The 27921-nt window shown below is 44.1% G+C and overlaps 1 protein-coding gene across 2 annotated transcripts in view; it reads right to left on the reverse strand.

Moving 5' to 3' along the window:
* BTBD11 (BTB domain containing 11) overlaps positions 1–27921 on the reverse strand; it is a 166409-nt gene that overhangs the window by 25824 nt on the left and 112664 nt on the right. The window contains exons 4-10 of one of the 2 annotated variants that reach the window (XM_040559717.1): positions 23126–23278; positions 9771–9936; positions 6452–6541; positions 3113–3214; positions 1897–1990; positions 1651–1786; positions 1074–1097 (exon numbers count right to left, since the gene is read on the reverse strand). In XM_040559717.1, coding sequence (XP_040415651.1) covers positions 1074–1097; positions 1651–1786; positions 1897–1990; positions 3113–3214; positions 6452–6541; positions 9771–9936; positions 23126–23278 — 765 coding nt within the window. The remainder of the gene's footprint in view (positions 1–1073; positions 1098–1650; positions 1787–1896; positions 1991–3112; positions 3215–6451; positions 6542–9770; positions 9937–23125; positions 23279–27921) is intronic. The other variant, XM_040559722.1, reaches the window with a different exon arrangement.

The following is a 27921-nucleotide window of genomic DNA, read 5'->3' on the forward strand; positions in this document are numbered from 1 at the left end:
GAGCAGAGTTAGCGGCGATGCTTTTTTTGTGCCCGGGATACTTGCTGCAGCATGACAGGTTAGGACACCTATCCAGCAGGCAGGTCAGAAACTACTCCAATTAACGGACTAGCTTACAACAGTCCCAAGACAAGCACCACTCCTGCTAACCCACCGGCAATGCCTGGACCACGACTGCAAGACGCTGCTGTAATGACAGCAACAGTACAGATGTCATACAAGTGGCAGCATCTTGTGGGAACACAAAACCATGAGCTAAACGTGACGCTCACGTGACTCATGACTTCTGGCACTTGCCCCACCATCGGGAAAGGCTGAGTTGCCTTTGGACAAGCTCGCAGGACTTTCACCAAGGAGGCCACTTGAGAAGGGAGCTGTCTGGAGCTACCGAAAGCACCACCACTCAATTAACACTCAAAGCAGTCTGGGAAAGCCAGAGCAACTAGACATTCAACGAGGCCAGTCAGGGCAGGTTCAAGCACTTGTGGGACTACTCTGGCTGGGCCATCAAACAGCAAAGCCCAAATTCAGCCACAGACTTAGTACCTTCAGGTTCATACCCACATAACCTCATCAATATCAAAGGAATCGCTCTCAGTTTCCATGGCTGTGAGAAAAGAAACCAGGCTGGCCCCCAGCCCACCTCCCTCGTATTCCTCCCTGCACTTGCTCAGAATCTGGCACAGACTGGCAGTGGGGCATGGGATGTCCCCAACAAATGAGTGGTTTGGGAAGAGAGGGAAAGAGGAGGGAGTCTGTGTGTGTGCTGTATAGGTAGAAACATAAAATCCAGTTCTCAGAAGTAAGTTGTGGGTCTGTGACATGCACAGGCTGCAGCCAAGCCTCAGAGTCCTCCTCAGGAGCTCAGCTCCCACTCAGACTGGCTGGCACCAAGGCCTGAGCAATGAATGTGAGACTCCAGCAAAAAAAAACCTGTCCTCTCTGTCCTCCCGGAGATCCCTCGCAGGCTCCAGATGGGCAGCATTGCTTGAACCCGCCCTGACATGCCATGAGCATGTTGTTAGACTGGCAGCTCTTCTCTAAGCAAACAGATGGTAGGTACTGTCTCTAACCTGTATCTATGTTCCTCTGGATGGCTACAATCAGAAAAGTAGGAATGTGAAGATCAAAATACTAATCCATCGTACTGCAGTTAACTCCTGAATATTGCAAGATCATGCATGCCAGGTGCTCATTTCATTACTGTCTTTAAAAAACTTCCAGCATACGTACAACATTAAGGCACACAGGACTTTACAGTAAACACAGATGCAGAAACTCTGTTCAACAACAGTGAAGGCTGCAGCAGTACAGACACAATCCGCCCCAAACCTCAGAAATACGTCAACAAGAAATTCAGAAGGAATGTCTTTGGCATTCCTTCCTGCCATCACACCAGCTCCCGTTTAACAGACATCACATTGCAACACACCATGTAGAGTCCCCTTCCATTTTTTTAAAATCAGGTATTAAAAAGCAGTTTGTACCACCAACTGGTTAAATTCACATGCCAGCAAAAAGCCTTACATCTCTGCCCAGTTGGCGACATGTTTAATTGCTCATGCAGAATTTTCACCCATCTGCTCAAACCAGACTCCCAGGCAAGAAATAACCACTTGAAGTATGCCACTAGACTTGTTACCACTCTACCTGTGTCCATGTGCAGCAGCCTGACTGAAAGAGTTCATGTCACCTTGTGGAGTCATGGAAATGCCATTCCTGTACATTGTTCCTATCATGGGATCAGCTCCTCGCTCCAACAACAAACTGACCAGTTCAAAATTTCCTGCAAGTTAAGAGACACACATTTACTTCTTTTAAAATCCACTATTTGCTCATCTTAATTCACAGATCTCGACTGAAGAATTTATTACAGAGGGAGGAGAAAGTTCTTACCAGCAGCTGCTGCCAACTGTAAAGGAGTTTCAGAGTAATTTTCTTCTCCATGCTCCAAGGAACCTTCTACCTTTGCTCCAGCATCCAACAAGAGCTAGAAAGAAAATTCACCATTTAGAGCAACTGGGGGGGTATCACAGTGTTCAGAGCTCGTGAACAGTGACAAATGAGAGTCTAATGCTTCTTGTTATCTGCAAACCAGATACGATGGAGACGAGTGACATGCACATTCTGCTCACTCTCTCACAGAGGCAAATTAATCCCTTTTTTAGCTCGTTTTACACTGTCAAGACACCAGGAGCACTAGTGTCCAACTTCAGAGCCAAAAAAGTGTAACCCAGCATTTTTGAATGGGAAATGGGGATAAGGTCGGTGTTAGGAAGTAATGCACTGAAGATGGATATACTGAAAATTAGCTCAATAAGCATCCTTCCTTCGTGGTCTAATAGAAGCCCAGCACCATCTTAAAGTGGAGCAGATTTCATTTGCCTCCATCTTTTATATAAAGACATGGCCAGAGAAAGGCAATTCTTAAGGACAAATCGCAGCAATGAATCCAAAAGCTGTGGTCTCCATCAGGAACACTTCCACATGAATAATAACAACGCTGAAAACAAAAGTGGCCAAAGACAGCAGGACGGAGCCTGCCCTCCAGCCCCTCTTGTCCATTTCTCTCTTTAGGCTTTCATAGTTTTGGCGCTTCATTATGTGTGCCATAGACACAGATGTTTTGAAGAATAAACCTTCTCGACTTTTGCGATGCCAAAGCACAGAACCAGCATATCCCACGCAACGCCTTGCTCGGGTAAGGAGACCGAGTGCTTCTCTCCCTTTGGGACAGAGCGACGGCTCTTGCTGTCTGCCTCTCCCCCACCAAGGCAGCCGTTTTGTTTTTGTTAGAGTATTACAGTGTAAGAAAGTGTAATGAATGAATAAACAAACACATAAAACAAGTGGTCAGGAAGGAGCACAAGGAGTTGACAGACTTTCTTTGGTGCAAGTTTGCTTTAAAATTGTCCAATTTAAACCTCATATTGGTTAAGGTTTGAACACCGTATTCATTATATAATACGTTTATTATATATCAGTACACTCTAAAAGAAGCAGAAGTAACCAATATGAGTATGACAAGAGGATACTGGTTTGAGATGAATGTAATTATAACTAAAGAGGAGAAACAAAAGAATGAGATGCAGGTAGGGAAATACAATAATACCTGAACTACAGGAATATGTCCATGCAACACAGCAAATGTCAGAGCTGTCCAATGGCGGGTCTCAGGGTGGACGGATGGGTATTTATGAGCAGTACTGACAACCTACAAACAAATTAAAGTTATTTTTTTAAAGAGCTATACGTAAGAAAATTCAACCTGCCTGAAATCCAGGCATGTGAGGGAGTAGGTGAAATAGAAAACCTGGGAAAGGTGCTTTATAAAATGATTGGTTTCTTTTTTCCAGCAAAAATTTTCTTAATACTAAAACTGTTCATGCCGATTTGACAGCTTGAATAGAGTTCATACCAAATGAAGTCTTTTTACCAACTACTGTAGCTCCATCTAAACCACTGGCCACCAGATACTTTTGCACAAGGTCAAAACATCCACAGCTGTTTACAGCAGCACACACTAGGGAAGCAGGGACGGATCAGGACGCTTACAGCTAAAGGCTGCTCCCACTGTCTTCTCCAGACCATGTATTGACAGCCCCAGCTCTTGGAATTGCTTCTGGCCCAAAGGAATTCTTTCCACGTAAATCAGCAGGACTTTTGTTGTTGACATCAAGAAAGACACATCCCAGTCCCTGCCCTAGAGTTTCCAGCAGTACTTCCAGGCTCCTCCTCTTCCACCAGAGGAAAAAAGGTGACTGAGAACAGATGGGGCAGAGTGGCGTTTCACAGATACTTTAAGAAAACTCCTTTTTACTTTTTTCTCCTGTCTGAGTTGAGTTAGAACAAAGCAGGGTGGCTACAGTTGAAAGAGATGCAAACTATATCCTTAGGAAAACAAAAATGGTATTTTTCACATTGCTCCTTCCATTTTCTGTTTTAGTGCCTGTTTCCTCTAATGGTGACATTGGGGAAGATGAATAACCACTCTCTACTTCAGGTTCCCTGTCTTAAAGTATGGGATATTAATATTGATGAGGTTCACAGAGATGGAACAATCTAATGAACATCTGCAATCTGAGCTTGCACACTCAGATGGAGTGTGACACTAAAATTCAAAATCTTATTATTGGTCTTTGAAGGAGGACTAAAGTCAGCTTAAAAGATGCACCATCTCTCTGCCTCATCAGCCAGCTATGCTTTCACTATCCTGTCTGAAGTAGTTTTACCCATGTAGGGGAGTGTGGTCAGTTATTAAATGCTTGGTTGCATTAGCAGATTGCATTTCCAAGTGCCACATGCAGCGTTTTGCTAGAAGCATACGACCAAGCCCTCAGTCCCAAGAACAAGGGATGAGGATAAAATCTGAAGAGCCTGTGCAGATCCCACAGCTTGTGTGAGGAGCAGATCTGCACCGGTGTCTGGTTGCAATGCTCAGATTTGCCAAAGAGAGAGTCAAAGTGCCTTTCTCTCTTTTGCAGCCCTGTAAGGACCAGTGCACCGTGAGCCCTGGTGCCGCAGAAGTGTGCAGGGGTCTGGGTTTGCTTAGAAGGAAAAGGATCAAGCAGCTTAAGCCTTCGGGTTTAGGCTGGGAAGCAAGAGCAGCAGAGGTTGAGAATGGCTATCACGGTTCAGTGAGACACGTGTCCAGCTCGTTCTCCTCCAGCATGGATTCCCACTGCTGTTTGGGGCAGCCCACAGCAAGCAGCAAACAAAATGAAGTCATTTTAACTCCTTTGCTCCATTTTTTTTTTTGTCAGAATTCTTTTCAGTTGACACGGTGTTTGCAAAAGACCTGTGGCTCACAGGGCTTTTAAAGCCTCAGTTGAGATTTGGGGAGCAGCCACAGGTCCCACTGACTCCAGAGTGAATTGCAGCTTCTCAGAACATCTGGAAATGAGTCCATTTTCACTAAAGATGGGCAATCAGAAAGGGAGGCACCCAGCATTTGAGGCTACTTTTAGAAACACACATATATAACTGATTTGCAAAAAGAAATAGGGAAAATGATGCAGGCACCTGACAGAGTATTTATTTTTGTTCATGGCTGATTTGCCTTTTTTTGTCATAATTGCCCAATTTGCACAGTTGGTTGTGGTGTGCACAAATCATCTTCTAATTGCACACCATAATTATTCACAGTTCTTGTCCCAAAGTGTTTTCATTTGATTTTAGAGCAAACACTCTACAGAAATGAATCAGGGAGGCTCAAATTCCTCACTGGAGCTGTACTTTCAGATGTCAGCAGTTTCAGGACGACAAAACTCTTTAAATTTGCATTTGGTTAAAGTCTGGAAGATTACTGGCACAACTGGGAGGACTGGGCTTTCTGCTCCTGATGAAAGCCAAGTAATGCCCTCCTACCTATGAGCCACAGACTCAGAGCAGCACGAGAGATCAGTCCCACGTCCATCCAATCTTTGATCTGTCTATCGAGAGTGCAAACAAGGGCTCAAGTATTCAATTATTGCCAGCTCTGAGGGTGGTTTACTTGAATTTTGTGAGGGAAGAGGTGACAGTGACTTCCATAAGGAACTGAAATCATCAGATGATTTCACGTAAGCCACCGATCAGCAATCGTGGCTGATGACTGATAGTAATGACTATCAGTCTTGTGCAGGTGATATCTATTTCTACTTTTAAATTAATTTTTTTAAAAGTGCAAAATGCCTGGCTGAAAGCAGTAACTACAATTTATCAGCTCGCTCAAATCCAAACAGAACAGATGGAACACAGATAAGTGAAGCAGACAGCTTAATCTACTCATGACCTCCACAAATTGAAACTGGAATCATTAACAAATAATTCTTTCATGGATTTTCAAACGGCTCTTTAAAATGTACATACCTGCATTGCACGGAGCTGGACCACAATCTGTTTGGTGGACAGATTGTGTAAGTTTATGATGTGCATTCATCAAAGAGACGTTTACGTTCTGGAAGCTTTAAGCTCCTCATCCAACAGTTTTCAGCCCAAAGCATTTTATAAAACAGAACAGTGGAACTTACATTGCACTTCTGTGCTGGGGATGCTTAGACAGAACATCCCAAGGCATAGAAATGCTCAAGGTTTGGCAGGCTATCAGATGGGTATTTCTTTTACCCTCTTGATTTTAACTCAGCTGAGATTCAGGGAATCTTTCCAATACCATCAGAGCTGTGCTCCATTGCTAGTGCTAATGCCTGTATTCAGTTGCAGTGTGCAAACACAACTAAATCAGTATTACCTGTGGGGTAAGCCCGATGACTTGCCCCTTTCTGTGCATTGAATCCCAATGTTAACCTAATGCAGTCTGATTTCACTATTCATTTCAAGTGGTGCTGTCCCAGACAAGACAATTTTCTTTTATTTTTAATTCTTGGGATTTTCCTTCTGCTACTGTTTCAGGAGGTAGTTTAAGATGTAAACAAATAACAGAACAAAGATACAACCAACAAAAAGTCCTCACCTCAGCATTCAGATCTGCTCCAGCATCTAGCAGCATCTGCACCATAGCCTCATCACCCCTGACACAAGCATACATCAGTGGAGTCATGCCCTAGTCATTTTTTGGAGTTAAAAAACAAAGGAATTGACAAATTTAACACAAAACTCTTTTCATTAAAAAAAAAAAAAGTATATATCATCAAGACTAACAGTATGTATTTAATGACATCCATTACCTCTGTTACAGACATGTCTCTCAGACTAACAAAGCAAACCATTTTGTAAAATCTCCATTTTCACTGTCACTTCGTTTTTTTTTTTTTTGTTTATACATTATCCTTGTCATTCTTAGCCTAGCTACTGAAATCAGGTTTGTGAGCTTCACCTTCATGTTCATGTACTAAACTTAGTGTCTTTGTCCTTGGGGCCCCAGCAGAGAAATGTTTTTATCAAAACAACCATATTTCCACCAATAGTTTAAAAAGACAATAAGTCTATTCAGTTTTCTATGATCGCTGTTTCTTAAAATCTAACTTTTTAAATAACCACCAGAGCCACTGAAAACATACAAAGCTCCTCTTATGACAGGGCAGATTTGTGCAGTTTTTTTCCATGTAGGTACTGTAAGGAGCTGGAGATGCTAAAGCTTTGCATAGCACTCTCTGGTAAAAAAAAAAAAAAAAAAAAAAAAAAGACTTAATTTTAAATGAAATGCTAGACAGCATCGTTGCAAGGGAAACACAACCCTGTCTGGAGGAAAACTAGATTAACTGACCCTTCACTACTGAACCACCACAACACAATTTGTATTAATCTGACATACCTGCTGCCATTTCCCTTAAGATAAGTATTATTGTAGCTGTGGTAATGAGTCTAGATGAAACCACGAAAAAATCATTAAATCTACCATAAATTATAACAGAAAAAGCCACTTATTAAATACAGTAGGGGGTGTTGATCAACAGTCACCGGTTGTTTTGCAGTAAATTTACCGCAGCGTGCAGCTACCTCTGATGCATGTTTGTAGCCTATCTCAAAATTGCCTGGTAAATTTGCTGTCAGATGGCAGCAGGTTCACCGTTTAACCTGAGTCCAGCCATGAAGTGAAATTACTTTCAGAGGCACAGTGGATGCCCAGAGTGGCCAGACACAGAGCCATGCCACGTCTCTTCCTAGCCAGAGCCCAGCATCGCTATTCTTGCTGACCTACCCATTTTTCCTGCTTGCACACAGGGCTGAAAAGCAGTATGTGCTTATGTGTGGAAGGGTTACCCTTGTAGAGAAAATATAAATTAAGATTTGTCCCTACAAGGTAGTGAGAGCCCCCTTGAAAGTCATTGAGAACTTCAAAGGATCAAATCCACTTTTGGAGATACAGAGAAAGGGAAGAGGAATTTGGGGCCTCCTGCCATTATTAACAAACAACTTCACCCCAGGCAAGGACAGGTTCGGGTGACTTGAAGATACTTGCAAAGAGAATTTGAAATGACTTCAGCTACAGGCAGGGACAGAACATTTCCTTTGGCAGTCAATAAACAGCACCAGAGTAAACAAGACCACCAGAATTATCAAAAAGTTGTGCTTGGGCCTTGAAACACAGCGACTGGACCGTAGCTTAAAATTAAGTACATGTTACTTAAAGTACTACTTCAAATTCTGTAAATGGTATCATTCAGAAGTTAAATCAAGTGGTTAGCACATGACTTTGAAATCCCCATGCATGACCCAGCACTTGTGCAGCCAGAGCCAAGAGCCCTGCAGCAACTCCAGCATATGCGAAGGGGCTGCCTGTGTACCCCACGTGGTTTCTGGCCCTGCTGAGGCTGACGATGGACTTATCGTTGACTAAAAGGGGCCCTGAAGGCCATATCAGGATTTTAAAGAGTTAATGAGGTTTCCAAACTCTCTCCTCTTGCACTGCTGCCCCTGCTTCTTATGCCTCTGCCAGTCCCCAGGCTTGCTCTGCAGCTCAGCCTTGTGCTGCAGCATCGCTCAGCCCCCATCTCTTTGCAGGTGGGAGGAATGGGTTTTTAATGAGCCCATCATTACTGCTCCACACACACAGGAACACAGTAACAACATGAAAAATCAACACCCAGGGCGTTTGGTTTTTGGTAAAATAAAAAATGACTCTCTTTCTTTCAGCCTTGTATCACTTAGGGTTCTACCCTGCAAGATGTGGGATGTCTGGTCCAGGGAAGCATTTAAGCACTGGCTTAACTTTCACTCAAACGGGATGTAAGCATGTGTTCAGAGTTAAGCATATGATTAAGTACTTTGATGAATCAAGCCAGAGTGTTCCCAGGTTTCAGCCTGGAGGACAGAGGAAATATGCTGTGAAAAGGTTCCAGGTTCGGACTAACTTAAAATAATAATGGTTTTTTAAAAGTATGATGTATGAACCTTGGAATGGGTTCACTCATACAATTTTTTTCAGGGAGCACTGCTTTCTTCTAAACCTTTTCTCAAAGAAATTCACGATATTGATCCAAACTGAAACTACTGAATGCAACATAACTCACATTCCTGGAAAAGCTTTCCTCTCAGATGACCTAAACCTACTTACAATCCAACTGTGACTTTCACTGGGGGCATCAGAAAATTCAGAAAACTCAATTTCAAAAGGAAGCGGTAATATCCATGTCCATCATTACCCTCTTGGGAATGGGGAATGACCTCGTGAGCATCACAGTCCAACTGTGCCAGCCACAGAGGCAGGTTTATCCCTAGACACAACCACTGGCCTCCTGGAGAAGCAATTCCAGAGAAATTTAGGCTCCTCAATTGGTGGATGTTGGCCACAGAACTAATGGAGTGGTAACATTGCAGAGAGGCTTTCACATCTAGAAGATCAGTTCAAACAGGACTCAACTCAGTCAGAGAGTGCCAGTGATTAACCTTTTCCTGATGGGGGGTTGAGGGTTTATGTAATACGTGTTGCAAATCCCAGGGCAGTTTCCTCTGGGAAGGTGTTCACCTCAGAAAGTCCTGTCCTACACCACTGCTCAAGACATTTAAACCATTTTAAGTGTTCAAATAGACTCTAAGCTGTCTCATGATCTCCTTCTGGCTTCACCCGATTCACTTCTCTGCTAAGAATATTTCAGGGGATGCATTTGCCCTCACGCTGAGTTGCCTCAGTACCAAAGAATCAATATGACTTGAAATGACCAAACTTATCTTAGATATTCACCTGATGGTGCTTTAACTAAATGTGAAGTAATGCAGGGTAAACATTAAGTTTCTGCCTTTATTTAGCTGAAAGCTGGGGCTCGTTTGCTTCGATAAAGAGAAAAAAACTCTCATGTTTCATGATTTTCTTTACATTTCTATCTTGTTACCTGTTCACTCATGCTGTTAATCCCATCCGGCCCGAGCAAGGATATGGCCTGTTTAACCAGATCCGTTCGGCCGCAGTTGAGCATTCGGAAACCCAGGTCTTGCTTGAACTTCGCTTCAGTAGCAACTGCATCCAGTTTCCGAGATGCACAAAAACAGTCGTCGATTCTGTGAACACGAGAAATAAACCCCCTCAGAGGACAGTCACAGGACAGACCTTGCTGTCCCTAGGAAAATAATACTTTGCCCTGTCTTTGAAGGATGTAGGTCATGCACACATTCATTCTCCTTTGACCTGTATACTCAAGGGACGTGCTGAATGGGAAATGTTAATGCATACTAATGGAGATTGCCCTTGGTCTGTCTTTCATGGGACAAGTAATATATTTTATTTTTTAAAAATGGGAAAAAAAAGAGCTTTCACTTGATTTTTTTTTCCCTATGGAAGCAACGCACAGCGCATTCTCACCACAAGTTCTCTCTCCGCTTGGCGAGGTGATCCAGTCCCCCCAGTCTCTGAAAAGCTTCAGTGGCTTCAGTAAGCTTTGAACTAACATCGAATGGACGTATCACCATTGACAATACAACAAAGAGAAAACAACATCATTCCAAACTCCTTCAAGTATCTTACCAGCACAGCCCCAGTAACAGAGGAGCCTTTGTGGAGGAGAAAGCACAAGTCCCGTGGACAAGTAGGGCACCGTGCAATCAGTAAGGAGAAAGCATTCTTGCTAGGTAATTGTGGCAAAATACCCTGAATCCTTACTGGCTGTGCATAACAGACAGAATGTCATTCTTTTAAGGTCTTATTAGAAGGATCCCCAAACTGTAAGCTGCTCAAAATATCCATTTCAAATGGAAGAAGGCCTAGGAGTTATTTAGCCAAGACGTGAATCTACAGCTCTAGAGAGAGCAGGCAATTCAAATCCAATGTTTATACAACCCGGTTTCATCTTATTAAAAGACAGATTTGGTTTTCTTTCATGCTGAAGAGTGTCTGGGGTAGAGGGTGGAGTCCAAATCCACAGTGCTTTAGGCGTGAACTTGGATAAAGAACTGTTTGGAAAAACATCACTTTCATTCTCCAACAACACTAGGTCAGAAAACAAGGGGCTACTTATGAATGAAGAAAATAATCGAGATCAAAAGTGAAAAAGGCGAATACACATCAAATATTTGTTTTCTAATTTGAATGTAAAAAAATGCAGCAAACCAAAAAATATACAAACAGCACATCGTTATCATTTAACTTTCTCCTTTAACGTGCTTTATCAAAGCTTTACAAAAATATGTGATACACTGCTTAATATTCAACAGCAATATGCAATGAATACGCTGTTTATATAGAAGCAGTGGTATGTGGCAGTAGCTGTCGTTCCTCCTCTTTCAGAGGAAGGAAAGTGAGACAGGAAATACAAAGGATTTTGATCAAAGCTTCTGCAGGGCTCAGTACTGAAACTGGCATCTGAGCTTAAGATTGTTCTCTGCCTTGCTGGGCCACAACCAGACTGGAAATCAAATATTTTGTTCTTTCTACATACTCAGTTTTGCGTTTGGCTGCTTAAAAGTTGATGTCCTACAAACGCAAACAAAGTTTGGAGTACCATTATTCAGGGGAACACAAACGACGCTGCATCACCACAGCATGCCACAAGATTAACCCACGACACTCAAACACGATAAACACTAACAGCAGTAACAGATTCTGCAGAAGTAATATGCCTGCAACAGAGATGAAGAAAGAAAACCATAACCAGGCTGTTTGTTGCGCAGTTGTTTTCTCGCAAGTTTCAGGAACAAGAAAAAAGCAGCACAGATATGCAGGGCTGAGCTCGATGACACAGAGATCCACAGGAGCGATTGCTGCTTTTACACGTTCACACCGTATGGCACATTTCTGGCACAAGAGCTACAGCAATGTTTGGTACTTGCTATCCCCATAGCATGGGATGCTAGAGATCATCTGTGCCCTCCTTTAATGCACAACAGGGATAAAGCATACTCAAAAGTTCGATGTTGGGATTTTCAGTGCATGGAGAGAGTGGCTGGGCTTCCCAGCTGCAGCTGGCCATTTCCAGATGACTCTGGGCTGAAAACAAGGTGGTTCCTTAGTGAAGTGCAGCCATGGAAAGATCCAGACATCCTCTGAGGACTGCAGAGGTGTTTGCCACTATGAATCACTGCTTGTGTTAAGCCACTGCTTCATCATTTGTACTGAGGTATGTAATATAGACTCTGAATAAAATGGGTCAAACTCAGTGCTGGCAGAAACAGGCAGAGCTTCACTGACGTCAGCCAGGCTTGGTGCAAGCAGCACGCTAGCGATGATCTTCTCTTTACACAAAAACAGGATTTTGACCTGGGATGCAAACCCACACGTGGGAGGAAGGAGCAACAAGGACCTATCTTACCTATTCTGTAGGGGCTGCCCAGAGTTCTGCTCTGGCATGGGTTCAGACATTACTTACTGCTGCTCCTCTGTGAGTTTGCTCTGGTCCCCTAAGAGCACATCAGTTCACCCACTTGAGTCAAGGACTCATTAGTCACTACTGATATTGGATGTCAGCAAATTAGTACTCTTCAATCAGCTGGGGAGGATAATAGTCTTGGCCCAAGGCTATGGCTCTGGGATGCTACAGCTGTACAAGCACTGCAACAACAATTCAGATTCAGAGGAGGGTCTGAGCTGCAAGGCTGTTGGGCAGCACTGAAGAAATTGCCATCTAGACAAAGAACCACAAAGCAAAAAACCACATCTTAGTGCCTCTACCAGTGGTCTACACAGCAAAAAGGACAAATCATGAGACCCTGATTTACGGAACAAAGGAAACTATGGTGGCAAAAACTGACACAGATCGTTGCTGCTGCCACCATTAAGTTCGACTAATAAAATGGATAATGATCAAACTGGGGAGTGTAATAAAACAAGAGCATGACGCAAGGGAAAAAAATGGAAAACACTTCGGAAGAGAAAGTGTAGCACCATTTTAAGAAGCCAGAGAGATGAATGAGTTAAGGAAAAGGAGATTTAACATGTACAGATATAAAGCAGCGAAGAGACAGATCAAAAATGATCAGGAACTACAAGTACAGAATAGGAGAACACAGCATCACTTTTAAAACTGGAGAAAGCCAACTGGGAAGATGGTACAGCAGAAAGAACGAGCCGTCACATTTCAGAATGAAAATGGAAAAAAAATAAAATAAAAAAAAAAGCCCAAAAGCACCAAAAATCAACTCTAAGCCAACACAACACTACATTTGCTCCCAAGTCCTCCTTCTTACCAGTAACTGCATAATGCTGACTCCACCTGGATCACTCTATTGAGTATAAGCGGGGGTCTCAGCTCCATTTTACACAATGTAAGTGGACGCTGTTCTATCACGGACAACACACAGACTCACAAACACCAAAGGATGCAAGATAAAAGGAGGAAGGGAGCAAGTACCCTGGCCTGACGCACTCCGAATTCCCATCTTTGTAATGCAATGAATATGCTGACAAGCTATGAAGAGGTGGGAAAAGGATAGGAAGAAGTCTGAAAAATAAGGTTGACGAGGGATGGTTAAGGCAGCTAAATATACAGGGTCTCGCTTCAGAGCTGTAAAGCTGTGCTTGCAAAGTAAGGGACACCAGCATCAGTGCAGCTGAAAAGGGCAACGCAAACAGAACTGGAAACCCCCCTGACTGCACAGTCAGTTCACAGCCCTTTTGCCAAAAAGTATTTGGGATCTTTCCAAATGCACAGGACACTGACACCGGCTCGACAGCTGGACATCCCCTCCAAGGCCACGTCAGCTTGCTGGCAGCTCTGCCGGCTGCCAGCGCTTTCACAAGTTTGTCCTTTCCCCAAGTCCTCACCCTGCAAAAAAGATGCTTCTTCACCAAAAGGACAGGGCTGGCTGACGGGAGGAGAGAAGATAGCAGGAGGCCATGGCTCTCTGTCCCCTTTTCTCTGGGGACAGTCTCAGGAGGGCAGGACGTCACCACCCTGGATGCTAGCCAGGACTGGTCAACTTTGAGGTCTCCGAGAGGTGACACAGTGGCAAAGGTAGGATTGACCAGCATGTCTGGAGTCTGATATCCTCCCTCAAAAGGCTAAGCCCATTCTGGATTCCCACATTTAGCAGACCGTGGAGCTGGGCAGCTCCCTGGGACCACCACCACTGTACACGTGCTCACACTTTCAAAACTGAGAGTTTACATATATCGTGCTTAACTTAACGTGCACTGACCACAGGACTCATGCTCAGCGGCAAACCCATCTCCGTAACTCAGGGGTTCAGTCACACAACCTACAAACTCACTACCTGCTTCTTCTCGACCGTGAATCAAGCAAACGACTGCCTTTTTAGGTACAAGGAAAACCAGAAGCAAGTGAAATCCCGATTTTATATTTGTAGCTAAGCTGTGAGCATATTTTTTAACGTACAACTTTCTCCCGAACCTCTTTTAATTCCTCACGGATATTGCTTCTACAGCAGTTATCTTCAAGATCGTTACAGAGTTACCACCGCACATAATTAACTTTACTGGGGCTTTATATGGGCAGTGCCATGGTAACATTAATTATTTGCCAATGGCCCCTGTCAAATTCTGCATGGTGACCATGACATCCTATCGTACTCTGAAATACTCGAACCTCTGAAAGGAGTCAAAGGCAATCTTCTCCATTTATAATGGCTCCTAACAGTAGAGCAAATTATTTTTATCTTTTCCCAAACTCGCGTTATGAAAACATAATGCGGCACTTCTACAGCGACGGTTAAAGGCAAGTTTTTTCATTGTCACTTGGACTGGCTAAGATAAGGTCTGTGCGGATCTTTAATAAGTTACTCACGGACTGAATGCATTTGGGAAAACAGATGATTCAAAGACAAAGTGTTTCCATCGTAACTGGTATATGCAGCAGTTCTCTCATTACATAGCTTTTTAATTATTTGTTCTTTTGGAGGGGATTATTGCCAGAGTCAGTAGTGGACAATTAAAAAAAATGCAACGCTCTGTAAATGTTATAAAAAGAAAAAAAAAAAAGCATGAACGTCCTAATTATGTTCTAAGCTATACATGCCAGCATCTCAAGCTAATAGTTAATTTAAAAGAAATGGAAAGAAGAATGTGATGAGCAGCAGGACAAACACTTCCCTCAGCTGAAATGAACAGATCATCATTGTGATATCCGAGCACCAAAACGTTCTTTGTCCACCTGGGACTCAGTCATCAGCCCTTTCAATTAAAAGAATGATAATCTATTAATTAAGTCCATTTCTTTAGCTCTGTGGAGTTTATTCACTATGCCTCTGTCCTAAATATGAATGAGGTCTTACGTCAGAAATTATAGTTCAGCTGGCTGCAAGTCTGGAAGGAGTCATATTTTAGCTAGCTATATGCATGTATTTGCAATGCTTAATTTCTTGGGGTCAGGGATCACGGTTTTGATCTGGGTGTGCACAGCCCATAGCACAAAAGGGTCCTGTTCCTTGCCTGGGGCTCTTCAGTGAGGCTACAGACATGAACAGCAGTAGCAGGAGCAGTAGATGATTTGATTTAAATTTGTGAGTGCTCTTTTCCCAGTGATGTGCTCATGGGAAATATAATGTTAATATTAAAAGGACTCCAATATAAATACTATATTGAGTCAATTATTTGAGTTTTTGGTTTGGAGAAAGTAAAACATAAGCACAAACATGTTGATCAAAGTGATGAAGAGCACTACTTTTTAATACAGACATAAAATATCCCTTTTTACTTTAATCAGGAGCCAAATTAGACAAGAAAATAAAAATACTCTGGGTATTTATTAACCAATCTCTTATTCTTGTCAAAGGCCTGACAATAAATCGGTTACAGATACCAGAAAACACATTTAAAAAGTGATGTAACTATCAAAATCAAGACCCAAATCTATATTTCAAAACACTTTTAATATTACAGACTCGCATAATATAGGCCAGGAACCATATTCAAAACTGAATCTGACTTCAAACTTTGAATAAGGCTAATGTATCAGGGGAAAATTTGAGTACAGATTCATCTTTCACTAATCTAAGGTTTCACTAATTACTGGAAGGCAATATGTTACCTGTATCCTGATGATTGCATTAAGGAATGTATATAGCATCAGAGCATATGAAGCACTGCTGAACTTGCTCGCAATGGAAAAAAAAAAAGAAATCTGTTTATACTTAAGCCTGTAAAATACAAGTGTGTTCTGCCCTGGAAGTGAAGGAGAACATAAGGAGAAGTCCATCCCCTTCAATAATTTTTTTATTACTGCTGTCTTCAAACAGCTGGTTGGCAAGACAGGTTGAGATTCACCTCAGGAAACCCATGCTCTATCTTTTAAGTAATAAAATCTCCTTCATCTACCAGCACCATCTGCCCCAAGGGACTGCTGGATTTTGTCAAGCAGCTTGTTTACAACCGCTTGCTGGTTTGGCATTTTTGTGCCTAATTATGGCAATAGACACGGTTGGTGTTAAAGGATTAGTGAAAATTTGTGGGAAGAATAAGGACATTCAAGGAGGTAGGCAAACACCACCCGTCCCTACTTAACGGTGGCAGTATCTAATTAAATAGTAGATTTTCTTAGCAATTTTCTACTCCCTCTGTCCAGAACCTCAGCCCCTTACCCTATGCATTTTAAGAGAGTGAATAACAGTGGAAATATTTTTGTGCCTTCAAATGTCTATTTATTACGTCTATTTATATTTTCATGCTCTAGTACAAACAGAGGATTTCCATAAATAAAACATTAAATGCAACCCTTCTTTCACTTGAAAGTAAGAAGAGTGTATGTGTGGTATAGTATTAAGATGACATGGAAAATGGTGTAGGCTGCTCTGAAAGAAGAAAACTACTGCACATCTTGCCTTTGCGTTGCTGTGCCTTTCCCTTTCCAGAGCCTTCAGAAAACCCTCTACAGAGAGCCAAGGATATCCTCATGTTAAATTAGCTCCACTCTTGAGGTCGATAATCCTATTTTCCTAGAGAACCTTCATTAAGAGGGATGGTCCCAGACAGAAAAGCAGACTAGGTATTCCCGGTTCAAGGCTAATTGGAAATTAGGACTGATTTTCAATTAAAGACAGATTTTCAAAGGCATTCAGATACTGAAATTGCCCAGAGACCTTTCTGGATTAGAGCTGCAAATGCAACTCATAGCCCTGGGTGAGGCTGGGATGAGGCAGCCACTGTGGAAGCACACAAGACTGGAGTGTTAATAATCCCCATCCCCCCCTGCAGCAAGGCTTGGACCCATCTGCACTTTCAGCTTAAACTTACTCATGACCCGTTCATACCCACATATTCCCATGTCCCTTTAAACAGAGAGCATTTTTCCTTCTGTGGTGTTTACTCCCGATATATTTATAGAGAACAGCCCCATGTTCCCATAGCAGTCACTTTCCTCAGCTAAATGAGCCCCATTCTTTCAGGCTTCCTCTACAACAACATTTTGTCAAAATTCAGATCATGCTAGCCCATTTCTCTGTGCCTGGTCCAACGTGAATATTTTCTTGATGTGAACACAATATTTGCTATTCCCCATCACTTCCTACCAGTTCCACCTACAGAGGCACCAGTATTTTCCTCTTGTCATTCACCCTCAAATTGCATTTGCTTTTTTTTTCCCAGCTAAGGAAACAGCCATTTGGGTGGTTCACAGTCGTTCTGTGAGGAAATACTTCACTACAGTCTTTACCAACCCGTTTTCAATACTCAGCTCCCAATACAGTATATTTTATACTGCATATACTGTGCATTTTTAAACTAAGCTCTGTGTGCTTGCCTTACAATTGTGGAAAACTGCATTTCATCTCACTGCCGTTGTCCCAACCCTCAAGGTCATCCACTCTTTCCTGGATGATTTCCCAAACTTCCTCTGTTTGGACAATGCCTCTCAGCACCATGGCATCAGCAAATTTTAACTTCATCAGCACACTGCTAATATTTGTGCCAAAGCCCTTTCTGAAAATTAAAAAAGAACAGCTCTTATGATGGAGAGCTGCAGACCTCTGCTTTTAACCTCACTGTGGCCAACCCCATCCCTTGTCACCTCTCTTTAGGCCAGCCCTTGCCCACTTTCCAGTTCCTACACTAATCTCTAGCTCTCTGTCTTAACTAAAAGCTCCCTGCATGGACTGCATCACTCAACTCCAAAAAGATGAAATCTACTGAATTTCCTTGGGGTAGAAAATCAGTTATCAAAAGTTATTAGATTAGTCTGGCAAGCTCTATCTTTAGAAAATCTGTGTCACATTTTATCCCATTTTCCCCTCAACAACATGTCTTTAATTAGCCTTTGCTTCAAAAACCATTCTAAGGCCTTGCATATTATTGACGTTACACTAAGGGGCTGGAATTTTCCTTGGATCATTTTTCATCCTTTTCAAATATTGGGTACTGCTATTATTAATCCTTAGAGTTATGGTACCACACTCTGGGCTTTGTTAAAAATATTTCTCTCTGACCTTCTGGTTTCATGAGGCAGCTCTTTCTCATCTCTGGGACAGAGGTTATCTGGTCACCCCAATTTGAGTGCATTAAGCTGCATAATTCGCTCTCTTTTTGATTACTGCTTTTCCATTTCCATAACCTTGTTGTTATTATTTAGTTTTCCTTTCTCCCCGGGATTTTCTTCCTGAAAACAGAAGCAAAGTATTCACATTTGGGTGATGGCATGTTAGCACTGATGCACACCTCCCCCGGTGCCTTCTCAAGGCTGGGACATAAACATACCGATTTCATCTCTGCACTCCAGGAAGAGAGGAGAAAAAAGGATATGACCATAGTCAGGAACAGAGATAGGACTCCGCTTCACAACGAGTCAGAGAAGAAGAGAGATATGTGCTGTGGTCACCGTATGTGAGCCCAGCATCCTTGGGGAACCCATCCATAACTCAGAAATGCTGCCTACATGTATAAGCATGCAATTAAGGTGGATCAAGTTATCACAGCTTAAACGTCTGCCACTCATCAGCTGAAGGGAAGAACAGACTCTGGGCCCTGAAGGATCAAGAGGAACATGTCAGAAGTGGCCCATGATGCTGAGCAGATGTCTTGGGACGCCGCCAGCTGCCCCTTTGCAAATGGGCTCTGCCTTGCATGAGGCTGCTCTCAACCAGCTCTGGGACAAGCAGCAGCGATGCTCTCACCTCCAACAAAATTTGGCTAAACACATGGGGAGCCCCGTAGGCCGCACACCAATATGGAATGGGGCAAAAAGACAACAGACCTCTGTGGGATTCACCCATGAGGAGCCTGATGCAAAAGTGCCATTGCCTATCACTGTCCTTTAGTTAAAATTGCCAAAATGGAGTTCAGACCTCTTTAAAGAAATGTCCTGGGCTCCTCCTGCCAAGACCTGCCTCCAGCGAAGCAGCTGTGGGCTGTGAGGGACAGCAATGAACATTGCTGAAAGCAATCCTGTTTCTCCAGTGTACAAGAGAAGACACAGACCTTTTAATCTATGGACAAGAAGAAACTGTTCATCGAAACTAGTGAAGTTTGCTCCTCTTACAAATGCCAGATAGGAGCTTCACAGCCTTCTGAAGAGCTGGGCAAGGGGACAGGGCACTAACGAGCGTGAAAGGGTTTCCAGCCACCAATGTAATTGCAGCGAAATGCCTAGCCTGAAGGAGAATTGAATTTTTGCTGCTTCTGGATATCAGAATAAACGTGCATGCCCACATGCGCAATTGCACCCCAGACCGTATCCTTCCTTTAATCTCTGACTGTCCAGAAAATAGCACTTTAACCAGTCAGGAGCAGGACTGACCATGTAACAGTCTCCTGCATGACACTACTACCTCTCTTGCATCAATTTGTTCCAGCACCTTTACATCCTCCAGGATTGCCATAATATATTACAAAAAGGAATAAAACCACTGACCCTGACAAAAAGCATGGCAGCCTTTGTGCTGAACAGTACAGGATGCTCCTTCTTTGCTCTGTCTCTCTGCCTTCAGCCTCCAGTCCCCATATGTAGCCATCCATTAGCCGTTCTCCCCAGCACGTCTAACACATCGGGTATTTTTTTCTGAAACAAACATCCTATGGATTGGAAGAAGGAAAGAGACATGCGAAGAGCTTCTTGTATTTTGGCTGAGAAGGTCCAACACAGTTGTTACCAGCATGTCCCTTTTTGACAACAAATACCTACACCCCTGATACCTCCATTAACCAGAGGCCTAGTGCTGGGGGCAGACACCCACCTTCACTAGATTTATGCCAGTACAGAGCTACTTGGCACACAACTCTCTGCTGACTTTGTCCAGCTGCCTCAGATAGCACAACACGTCCTGGGAACAGGTGGGGTGTTATTTAAGTCTGGTCTCCCACCATGACAAAGAATATTTTGGACACAACTTGGGCTTCAGTCTCGGCTAGCTGCTGTACAACCAGCAGTCAATCCATCTGTGAAACCTAGCTCCTTGCAAGAGGTAGAGACAACTGCTCTATTTAAAGCTCCCACTCCTGGGGGAAGGTGAACATTTAGATCCCTGCTCATTTGACAAGGCTGGGAAAGGGTAGAAACTTTCTGGCGCGTCTGCTGCTGTAAAATGAAAAGAGATTAGGAAGGAGACAGACAGCTCCTGCCTGACTCCAGCCTCCCTCAGTCCTCTACCCAGAGCAAAAACAGCTCCTCTTTCTGGAGATGAAAACATTGCAAGAAATTAAGGAGATGGATTTTTGAAGATCAAGAGAGGGGAGAAAGAGAGGAAGTATCAAAGTGAAAGGCAGGAAGAGAGCAGAGATGATTTACAAAGCCACGTATCAGGAACCTCACTGCTGGAGTATGTGATTGTGCTGGGAAGTGTCACACAGCTCTGCTGGGAGACCTCCATGCTGTACTTCAGATAAGAAACCGAACATTTGTTTTTTATCTGAACTTCATAGCCTTTGAGATTCTGCCAGAGCTCTGCCTCTCTCCGTATGTGTATTTTTCCAGTGTGGAAGCTGATTTTGCTTTATGCGTTTGCAATGACAGGTCGTGAATCAACACAACAGAATGATGCAATATCACAGCACAGGACATGGGCCATGGGATGTAACACATGGTGAATTTTTTGGTTTGGGTTCCTCTATTTAAGGGACTAAAAAAGATTGCTAAGAAAAGCCTAGAAATTGAACTGGTTTCAAGGTTCTACTTATTAAGAAATATTTATCCAAGTCACAAAAATATACCAAGCTCACTGCATTTAAAATCCTTCAGCTGTCATCCATCCCACAGCTTATTTGAAAAGCCATCCCCTGTAAAGCTGTTGGGTCTCCCACACACACTCCGCGTTTGCACTTATGGAATTGGTGCTTGCTGGGGAGCTGATAGCTGGGAACACTTCCTCCCTCCCAGGGAGGCATGAAAGGCTGGTGCTCGGCTTAGTGGCAATGAGAAGCGGTCAGGGTCTGTACGGAATTCAAATAAAAAATTACAAGCAGCAAGATTTCAAATTAACATCCTGATGCTTCACGTTATTCTTCAGAAAAGCACAGTCCTTCCTTTGATCTCGGGATTACAGGCACGCAGGACCAGAGCCTCAGCTACACAAAGAGCCTCCTGCACAACGCTGGCAGCACGCACAGACCTCGACATAACCACCAAGTACATCAACACTCGTTTGCAGACCTCTGATTCGAGATTCCTGAGATTCGCATTTTGGGACATCTGTGGGTCAATCAGGCCCCTACAGTCAAATAAGGGCATGCTGCAAAGTCTGGTCTTCGTGAAATCCAGGGCTTGTCTCTGGCACGATTTATTTATTCACTCCCACCTGATTAATTCTGGGCTGTGCTCCTCAGGCTCATTCCCACTTGTGGGACGAGCAGGACAACAGCTGCCGCTTACATTCATTATGAAATTACTTCTTGATGGCAACTTTAAACTAAGTGCTGGTTTGTTCCTCATCATTAATAATTTTTTCTCTAGCGTAATACAACTCTCCCCAAGTTTAAGTGATTTTGAAACTTTTGGAAAATCATCTAACCAGTTGATGGTGTTTTATATATATGTGTGTGCGTGTACATACACACTGACAAAATATAACTTGTTAGAATGACATATATCATTCTTTTTTAAATGCACAAATATTTATACTTTCATTTTTAAGACAGAAGATTTAGAGCACAAGCCTTATTGCCTTATTTGCAACCCTACCTAAATACTGAAACAGAAATTTAATTAACTGTGCCTTTTCAAGACCAAGTGCTAGGTCCTCAGAAAATGCGTAGTACCTATAAGTCCTGACATTTCAGTAGGGATGCAGAACGCTGCACTTCTGGAAATGAGGGTCAAGATGTTCACACTGAAGGGAAGCAATTACAGTCAATATTTGAAATATGAAACGCTCCAGATTTAGCTTTCAAAATTCAACATATTTCTTCAATTAAATATTCAATAGCCATGACTATAAAAATCTTATGCAGATCACAAAGTAAAGTATTATACTCTCTGGTGAAAGAGCATGTCAAGGCCAGAGTCAACAAAACACAGCTGCTCCGATGCAGGTTGTCACAGCTAATCATGTAGATCGTTGCTCTGCTTTCTGTGTTGCTGTGTTGCAGGGAAGAATGCACCTACTGCCGTATGACAGGCAGACTGCTAAAGATTGTTTTTTACATACAAATTTGTAAAGTACTATCAGTGAGTAATTTCTACTTTGGCAGATTCATAATGCCTTTTCACATGAAAATCAAAACCAAATATATTCTTGACTCCAGCACAGCCCTAGATCATGCCGTTATACATGTACATAATAATAAAGCAAAACAGACACTAAAAGCATATCCTGGCAATAAATACTTTAGGACTTCATTAGAAAACCAAAAGGTCACACTTGATACACGAAAAAGTCAAATTATCCAGGCTGACATTTACAACTAATTTGAACTGACATTAGCATGAAAAATACAATTTTACTGCAAGAGGTAGCCTTACCTATAAGTTTAAATGTGCCCTTTTACCATTAATGCTGAAAACAAAGCAGTGAAAATATCTGCAGCCCTGCCAATTATATCTCGGTATTCTAGAGCGAAGCAATACGAAGCAGACAATTAGCAGAAGATTTCAGCCCCTCATTACCAAGCAGAACCTAATAGTGAGAGAAAAAAAGCAGGCGAGCAGACGATGGGCTCGATCCAGCTGTGAGATATTCAGGCACCCATTACCATGCAACCGGCTTATCCACGGATGTGAGCAAATACCAGAGCTGATTTCGCAACGCACGCAGCGACGAGCCCGAGCATCCGTGCACCTCTCCGGGAAATAAGAGAGCCCTCTGCCTGCCTGCTAAATCGCTGTCACTAGGAGAGAGAGAGACATTATTTTGCACAAAGCATCAGATCTTCGTGTGGACTTACTTTAACTGTCGAGGTTCACAGTCAACTCCAGGCAGTAAGAGCCTCGCTGCCTGCCGTACGTCATCACTGTCCACCGAGAAGCTGCGACGGTGCCCCGCGTGAGCCACGGCAACCCGTATCCACTCCATCAGGGGAGGCAGCACAATGAACGGCCTGGGAAAGCACACAGACATGAGTGCTACGGTACACTAGCAGCAAAATAACAGGTATAGGGTGCATGTGTGCGTGTGTGTGTGCAACGTACAGAGAGCACATACAGTAATACAGGGAGAGAGAAGGAAAGATGCGAAACGAAACCATGGGAGAGCAACCGGCTCAGCAAATTTCACGCAGGTCTACATCAAGATGTCTCGCCCTGTCTCTAGAGCAGGATTATCTGAAGAGTGAGATTTATGAGCCACGCTCATCTATGGGGCTCCTGCGAGGTCGGTGCGCCCCCCCAGCAAGCCCTCCCCCCGCCTCCCGCTTCGCACCACGTATCCCAAAAAGAGGGCAGGAGCCCAGCACAGGACCACGTCCTGCTCTGGGTGACGTGCTGGGGCTGGGAGCGCTTCCTTGCTGCTCTGCAAGGACTAACCAGGGCAGAGAGAGGGGACCCCCACACCCCAGGGTGCCAGGAGTGTAGAGGTGATGTGCAAGGCTGTCTCCAGCAGCTCCCATTGATGAGATGTGCGATTCGTGCTTGGAGCTGAAAGCAGGACCTCTGCAGCTGATCCCACTGTGTTGTTGAGGTTATCTGTGATCAGCATCAGAAATCAGCCTGGTTCGTTTCACTTTTAAGCCTGCCGTTGGCTGCATGAAATTGCTACACCTTTAGGTATCAGCTGTTCTGCCACTTGAGCAAAAATACACAAAACGACCCCCTAAAGTGCATGGTGGGACTCGGCCACAGCCCCCACTTGAGCGTGGTCACTGCCAGAGACACGGTCCCTCACTTCATGAGACCTGAACAGCCCCATGTCCTAGCAGGAGCTGCCCATGCCTTATACGAAACACACAGCACACAGTTTGCCCACATCTACGCTAAAAATTCTTTAGGGATCAACAGAAACGCACCAAACCATGAGTGAGCATCTGCGGCTGACCATTTCGGAAGGCCCCTGCCTCTGAGACCATGGTAGACAAAAGCCACAGAGCAACACAGGGTGCAACAACTGCCCTTCCATCCCCAGCTGGGCTGCGTGGCTGTCCCGAAGGGTATTCCTCCGCGGGCATCCTCTGTGGCTGCACGCAAAGTCTGGGTGGGGAAGGGCTGAGGAAGGGTAGAAGAAATCCCTCCTTATAGAAATATACTACAAAATTCTAAAGATTGTAAAATCATTTTTAAAAAAAATTAAATCTGTCCAAGAGCAACCTGTAAACTATGCTGAAAGTCCTGTACTTAGACAGGAGCACTGAAAACTACTTAGACACAGCGAGACTGCTTTCATCTAAACTGCAAAGTGGGTACCACGGCTAGGGGATGTTAACGGAGATTGTTATAATGAGAGAGCGAGAGATGAAGCGTATAAATGACTGCTGTCCTCAAGGAACGTCTGTAATTAATCTGCTCCCACCTTCTTCTTCTGAAGCTTATACTTTTTGCCTCATTTCCTTTGTGGCTCCCCTTCCCCTCCTCTTTAGCTAGATGTTCCCTCAGTTTATTAGCTCAGTATCTCATCCTAATACTGTTAGTGCAGCAGCATCCCCTGCTTTTGCTCCTTTCCTTTCTCCTGCTTATTCTTATTCGATATTGCTTTCCCTGCCTTGCCCTTCCTTCCGTGGTCCCTTCCCACAGAGGAAAAAAATAAAAAGTCTGGATTGGATGCCCAGTAGGCGAATACTTTACATTTTAAATATATAACTTTACCCCCAAAAAGAATCCACCCTGAGAAAAATGATTTAATAGGATGTTGCCTTTGGAATATCCTCTTCCTATTTATAGCTCTTTATGCCATTTATTTATCTTTTGAAAATTTCTCTTTACATAGCTCTGACATTAATATTCTGAAGGGGGGATGAGACATTTCAAAAGCGCTGAAGGACGCAGAAGCCCTAAGGCCGCTAACTTTCCCTGGGATGCCGGGTTCCCAAATCGCACGGGCACGTAAATGACTAACCTCCTTTTGAAATATGACATCTTCTGCTGACTTGACACTTCCATTATTATTCTATTTAAATGCGCTTCCATCACCTCAAGACCAGGCTGCGTTTGTTTCTCAGCTTTTACCTTCTCCAGACCTGCCGCCACCGTTGAAGCCGGCTGATAAGAAAAGAACAAATTCTCCCGCAGCCGCCGTGAAAAGATTTCCATAACCCAGCTAAATCGCGGTGACGGTGGCGGTCGGAGGAAGCAGAGCGAGCGCTTCTGTGCCTACAAGCGTGCAAAACACTAAGCTGGAAAGCATCGAGGGACAAAAGGGTAGGGAAAGCTGCTGCGTGCCGCTCGGGGGGGCTGGTGCCAAAGGGCTCCCCGGTACCTGTGCTCGGCAGGGCAGGCTGCCAGCCCCAGCTCCCCGCAGCCAGGACTGCTGCTTGTTCACACGCTTTGCAGGATAAAACGTGCGCATTTTTCACCCAAATATCGATCTAAGAGCAGGGCTGGCCTCGCTGGCTATTAGAGCGGAGGGCGAGGGGAACAACTGATCGGTGGGAGTTGCTCTCATCACTTACCTCGCAAACAGAGGAAAAGGAACTGCAAATCACACTGGAGGTGTAAAAACGTGTATAATTACACACAAACCTTGGTGCAATGGAAACAATTAATGGGAAACTAAATTCTAGGCTACAGTTTGCGTGAGTGAACATAGTGGGTCACAGAAATGAAGTTACGCTTGTACAGAGGCTTCCTACAAAACAACAGGGGACTCGGGGGCTCACTCTTTCTTCTCCCCTCTTGTGCAGGTCAGAAACTTTCCCAGCAGAATTCCTGCCCCACTGCAGTATAGAGCAGGGCAAATAAAACTATTTACAGGAATTGTACCATCCTTGCTATAAAATGTCAAACTTCAACAAGGAAAAAGAAATAAACAGGACTATTTGGTGCAGTATATCCTGAAAAGGAAGAGAACTGCTATTCTGTGGAAGCAGAGGGACTTTCTCTAATGGCCAGTTGCACTCTGTCCAGGAGGACATGTGATTCACTCAGAGTATATTACATTCCTTTTTCCAAGGCAAAAAGCTCCGCTACTGCATATCTGAGCATGTCAGGGAGTTCGTATTTTGAGAAGAGACCCAAATATGGTTGAGTGCAATAGGTTAAAAATACCCTTCAAGAGTCCATGCACCATGTGAAGGTTTTTTGGTTTTTTTAATGCTATTTGTGTGCCAGAGAAGAAAGAGGAACACAAAGTTATAGGGAGGTGGCAATCCACAAGGTAACGTGCCACCAGCAAGACATGTACCACTTTCCAAATGACACTGTGCAAAAAAAAAGATGAGGAGAAAGCATCGCATCACTAGCGCACACAATTGATTTCTCTCTGCTGCACAAAGGCAGGCAACAACCAGGAGAGGTTGGTATTTTGTGTTTCAGAGCAGCCATGCAGCAGATGAGCACCTTATACCTTTTGGAAGAGCCCGCTGGGCTGGACTCTGAAGAGAAGTGCAAAGCGAGGAGCGACTCGAGTGCCACAAAGCACCCTGTCGGGGCATGGATCCACAAGCACTCTGACCTCTTCCTCCAGCCCCTCTCTCACGTGCCCTCACCGCTAAATGCACACTCTGGGCTTCTTCGATTCACGGCCGGGAAGCTAAGTGTGAGCTTAAGTCATGTCCCAAAAAAAGAACAGAATTCGGCACAGGCTTTGACGTTTTCCTGAGCTAAGGGAAGAAACGTCCCAGATGGCGATGCAGAGAGAGGGATGGGGGAGGAGAACAACAAGGAGACCCCAAGAGGCCAGACCCTTCCCAGCACTGTCCCCTGCTCTCTGGCAAGGGGACAGCCAGTTCCTCTTACAGCATGCCCTCAGCAGGCTCCTACTTAACCTAAAAAGGGAATTATCGGGGCTGCTCTTGACGCATCAAGACATTTCTTTTTACAGAAGCAGCACCCCGGGCCTCCTTCCACTTCCACACCTTCCTCTTAAAGCCTGCGGGATACACTGGGGAGGCGACAGCAAACGCTCAGCTCTGCTTGTGAAGGCCAAACCCTGACTCCGTCGGCTCCTACCCGCTCTCAGCCTCTCCCTGCAGCCCAGCGCCCCACGCTTCTCCCACGGCTATTTCGGGACAGCGGGGGGACCTACGGGCTCCTTTGCCTTGCAGATATCTGCAGGCAACAACCAGGCAGCATCCCTTCAAACGGGGACGACCGCCCACTTCTTCTCCTGTCCCGGTATCACACATCCTTCTCCGCGTCGCCCTCGGATGTGGCAGCTCCCCGCCGGTCTCCAGGCCTCTCGCCTCTTTTCCTGCTGGCTCCCAGGCAGCAGCGCGGTGGCACGGAGTGCCTCCTATCACAGGATGGCATATTAGGAAAACAAATGTTATCCGACGTAATGCGTAACCCACTCCAATAATAGCACCTTAACCAGGTGAGGGATTGCCTAAACCGTGTGCTCCTCCTGAGACACGTGCAGCTCGCTTCACCGGCATCCCGTCCCGTGCACCATTTTCCTCCTCAGCCTCCTGGCACACGGCAATATTAAGCATCCCACGTTGCACGTGCAAAAGCTCCAGCTTCTTTATTATTATCGTCGTTATCAGCAGCAGTCTGCCTATACACAAACATGAGATTTTGACGGATAAAAGAGCAGGAGAAGCACCCGCTGTAAAATGCAATTTGCTGTTTCAGTATTTCTGTGTTGGTCTGTGAG

Source organism: Cygnus olor, chromosome 1 (genome assembly GCF_009769625.2).
Source record: "Cygnus olor isolate bCygOlo1 chromosome 1, bCygOlo1.pri.v2, whole genome shotgun sequence".
NCBI lineage: Eukaryota > Metazoa > Chordata > Aves > Anseriformes > Anatidae > Cygnus > Cygnus olor.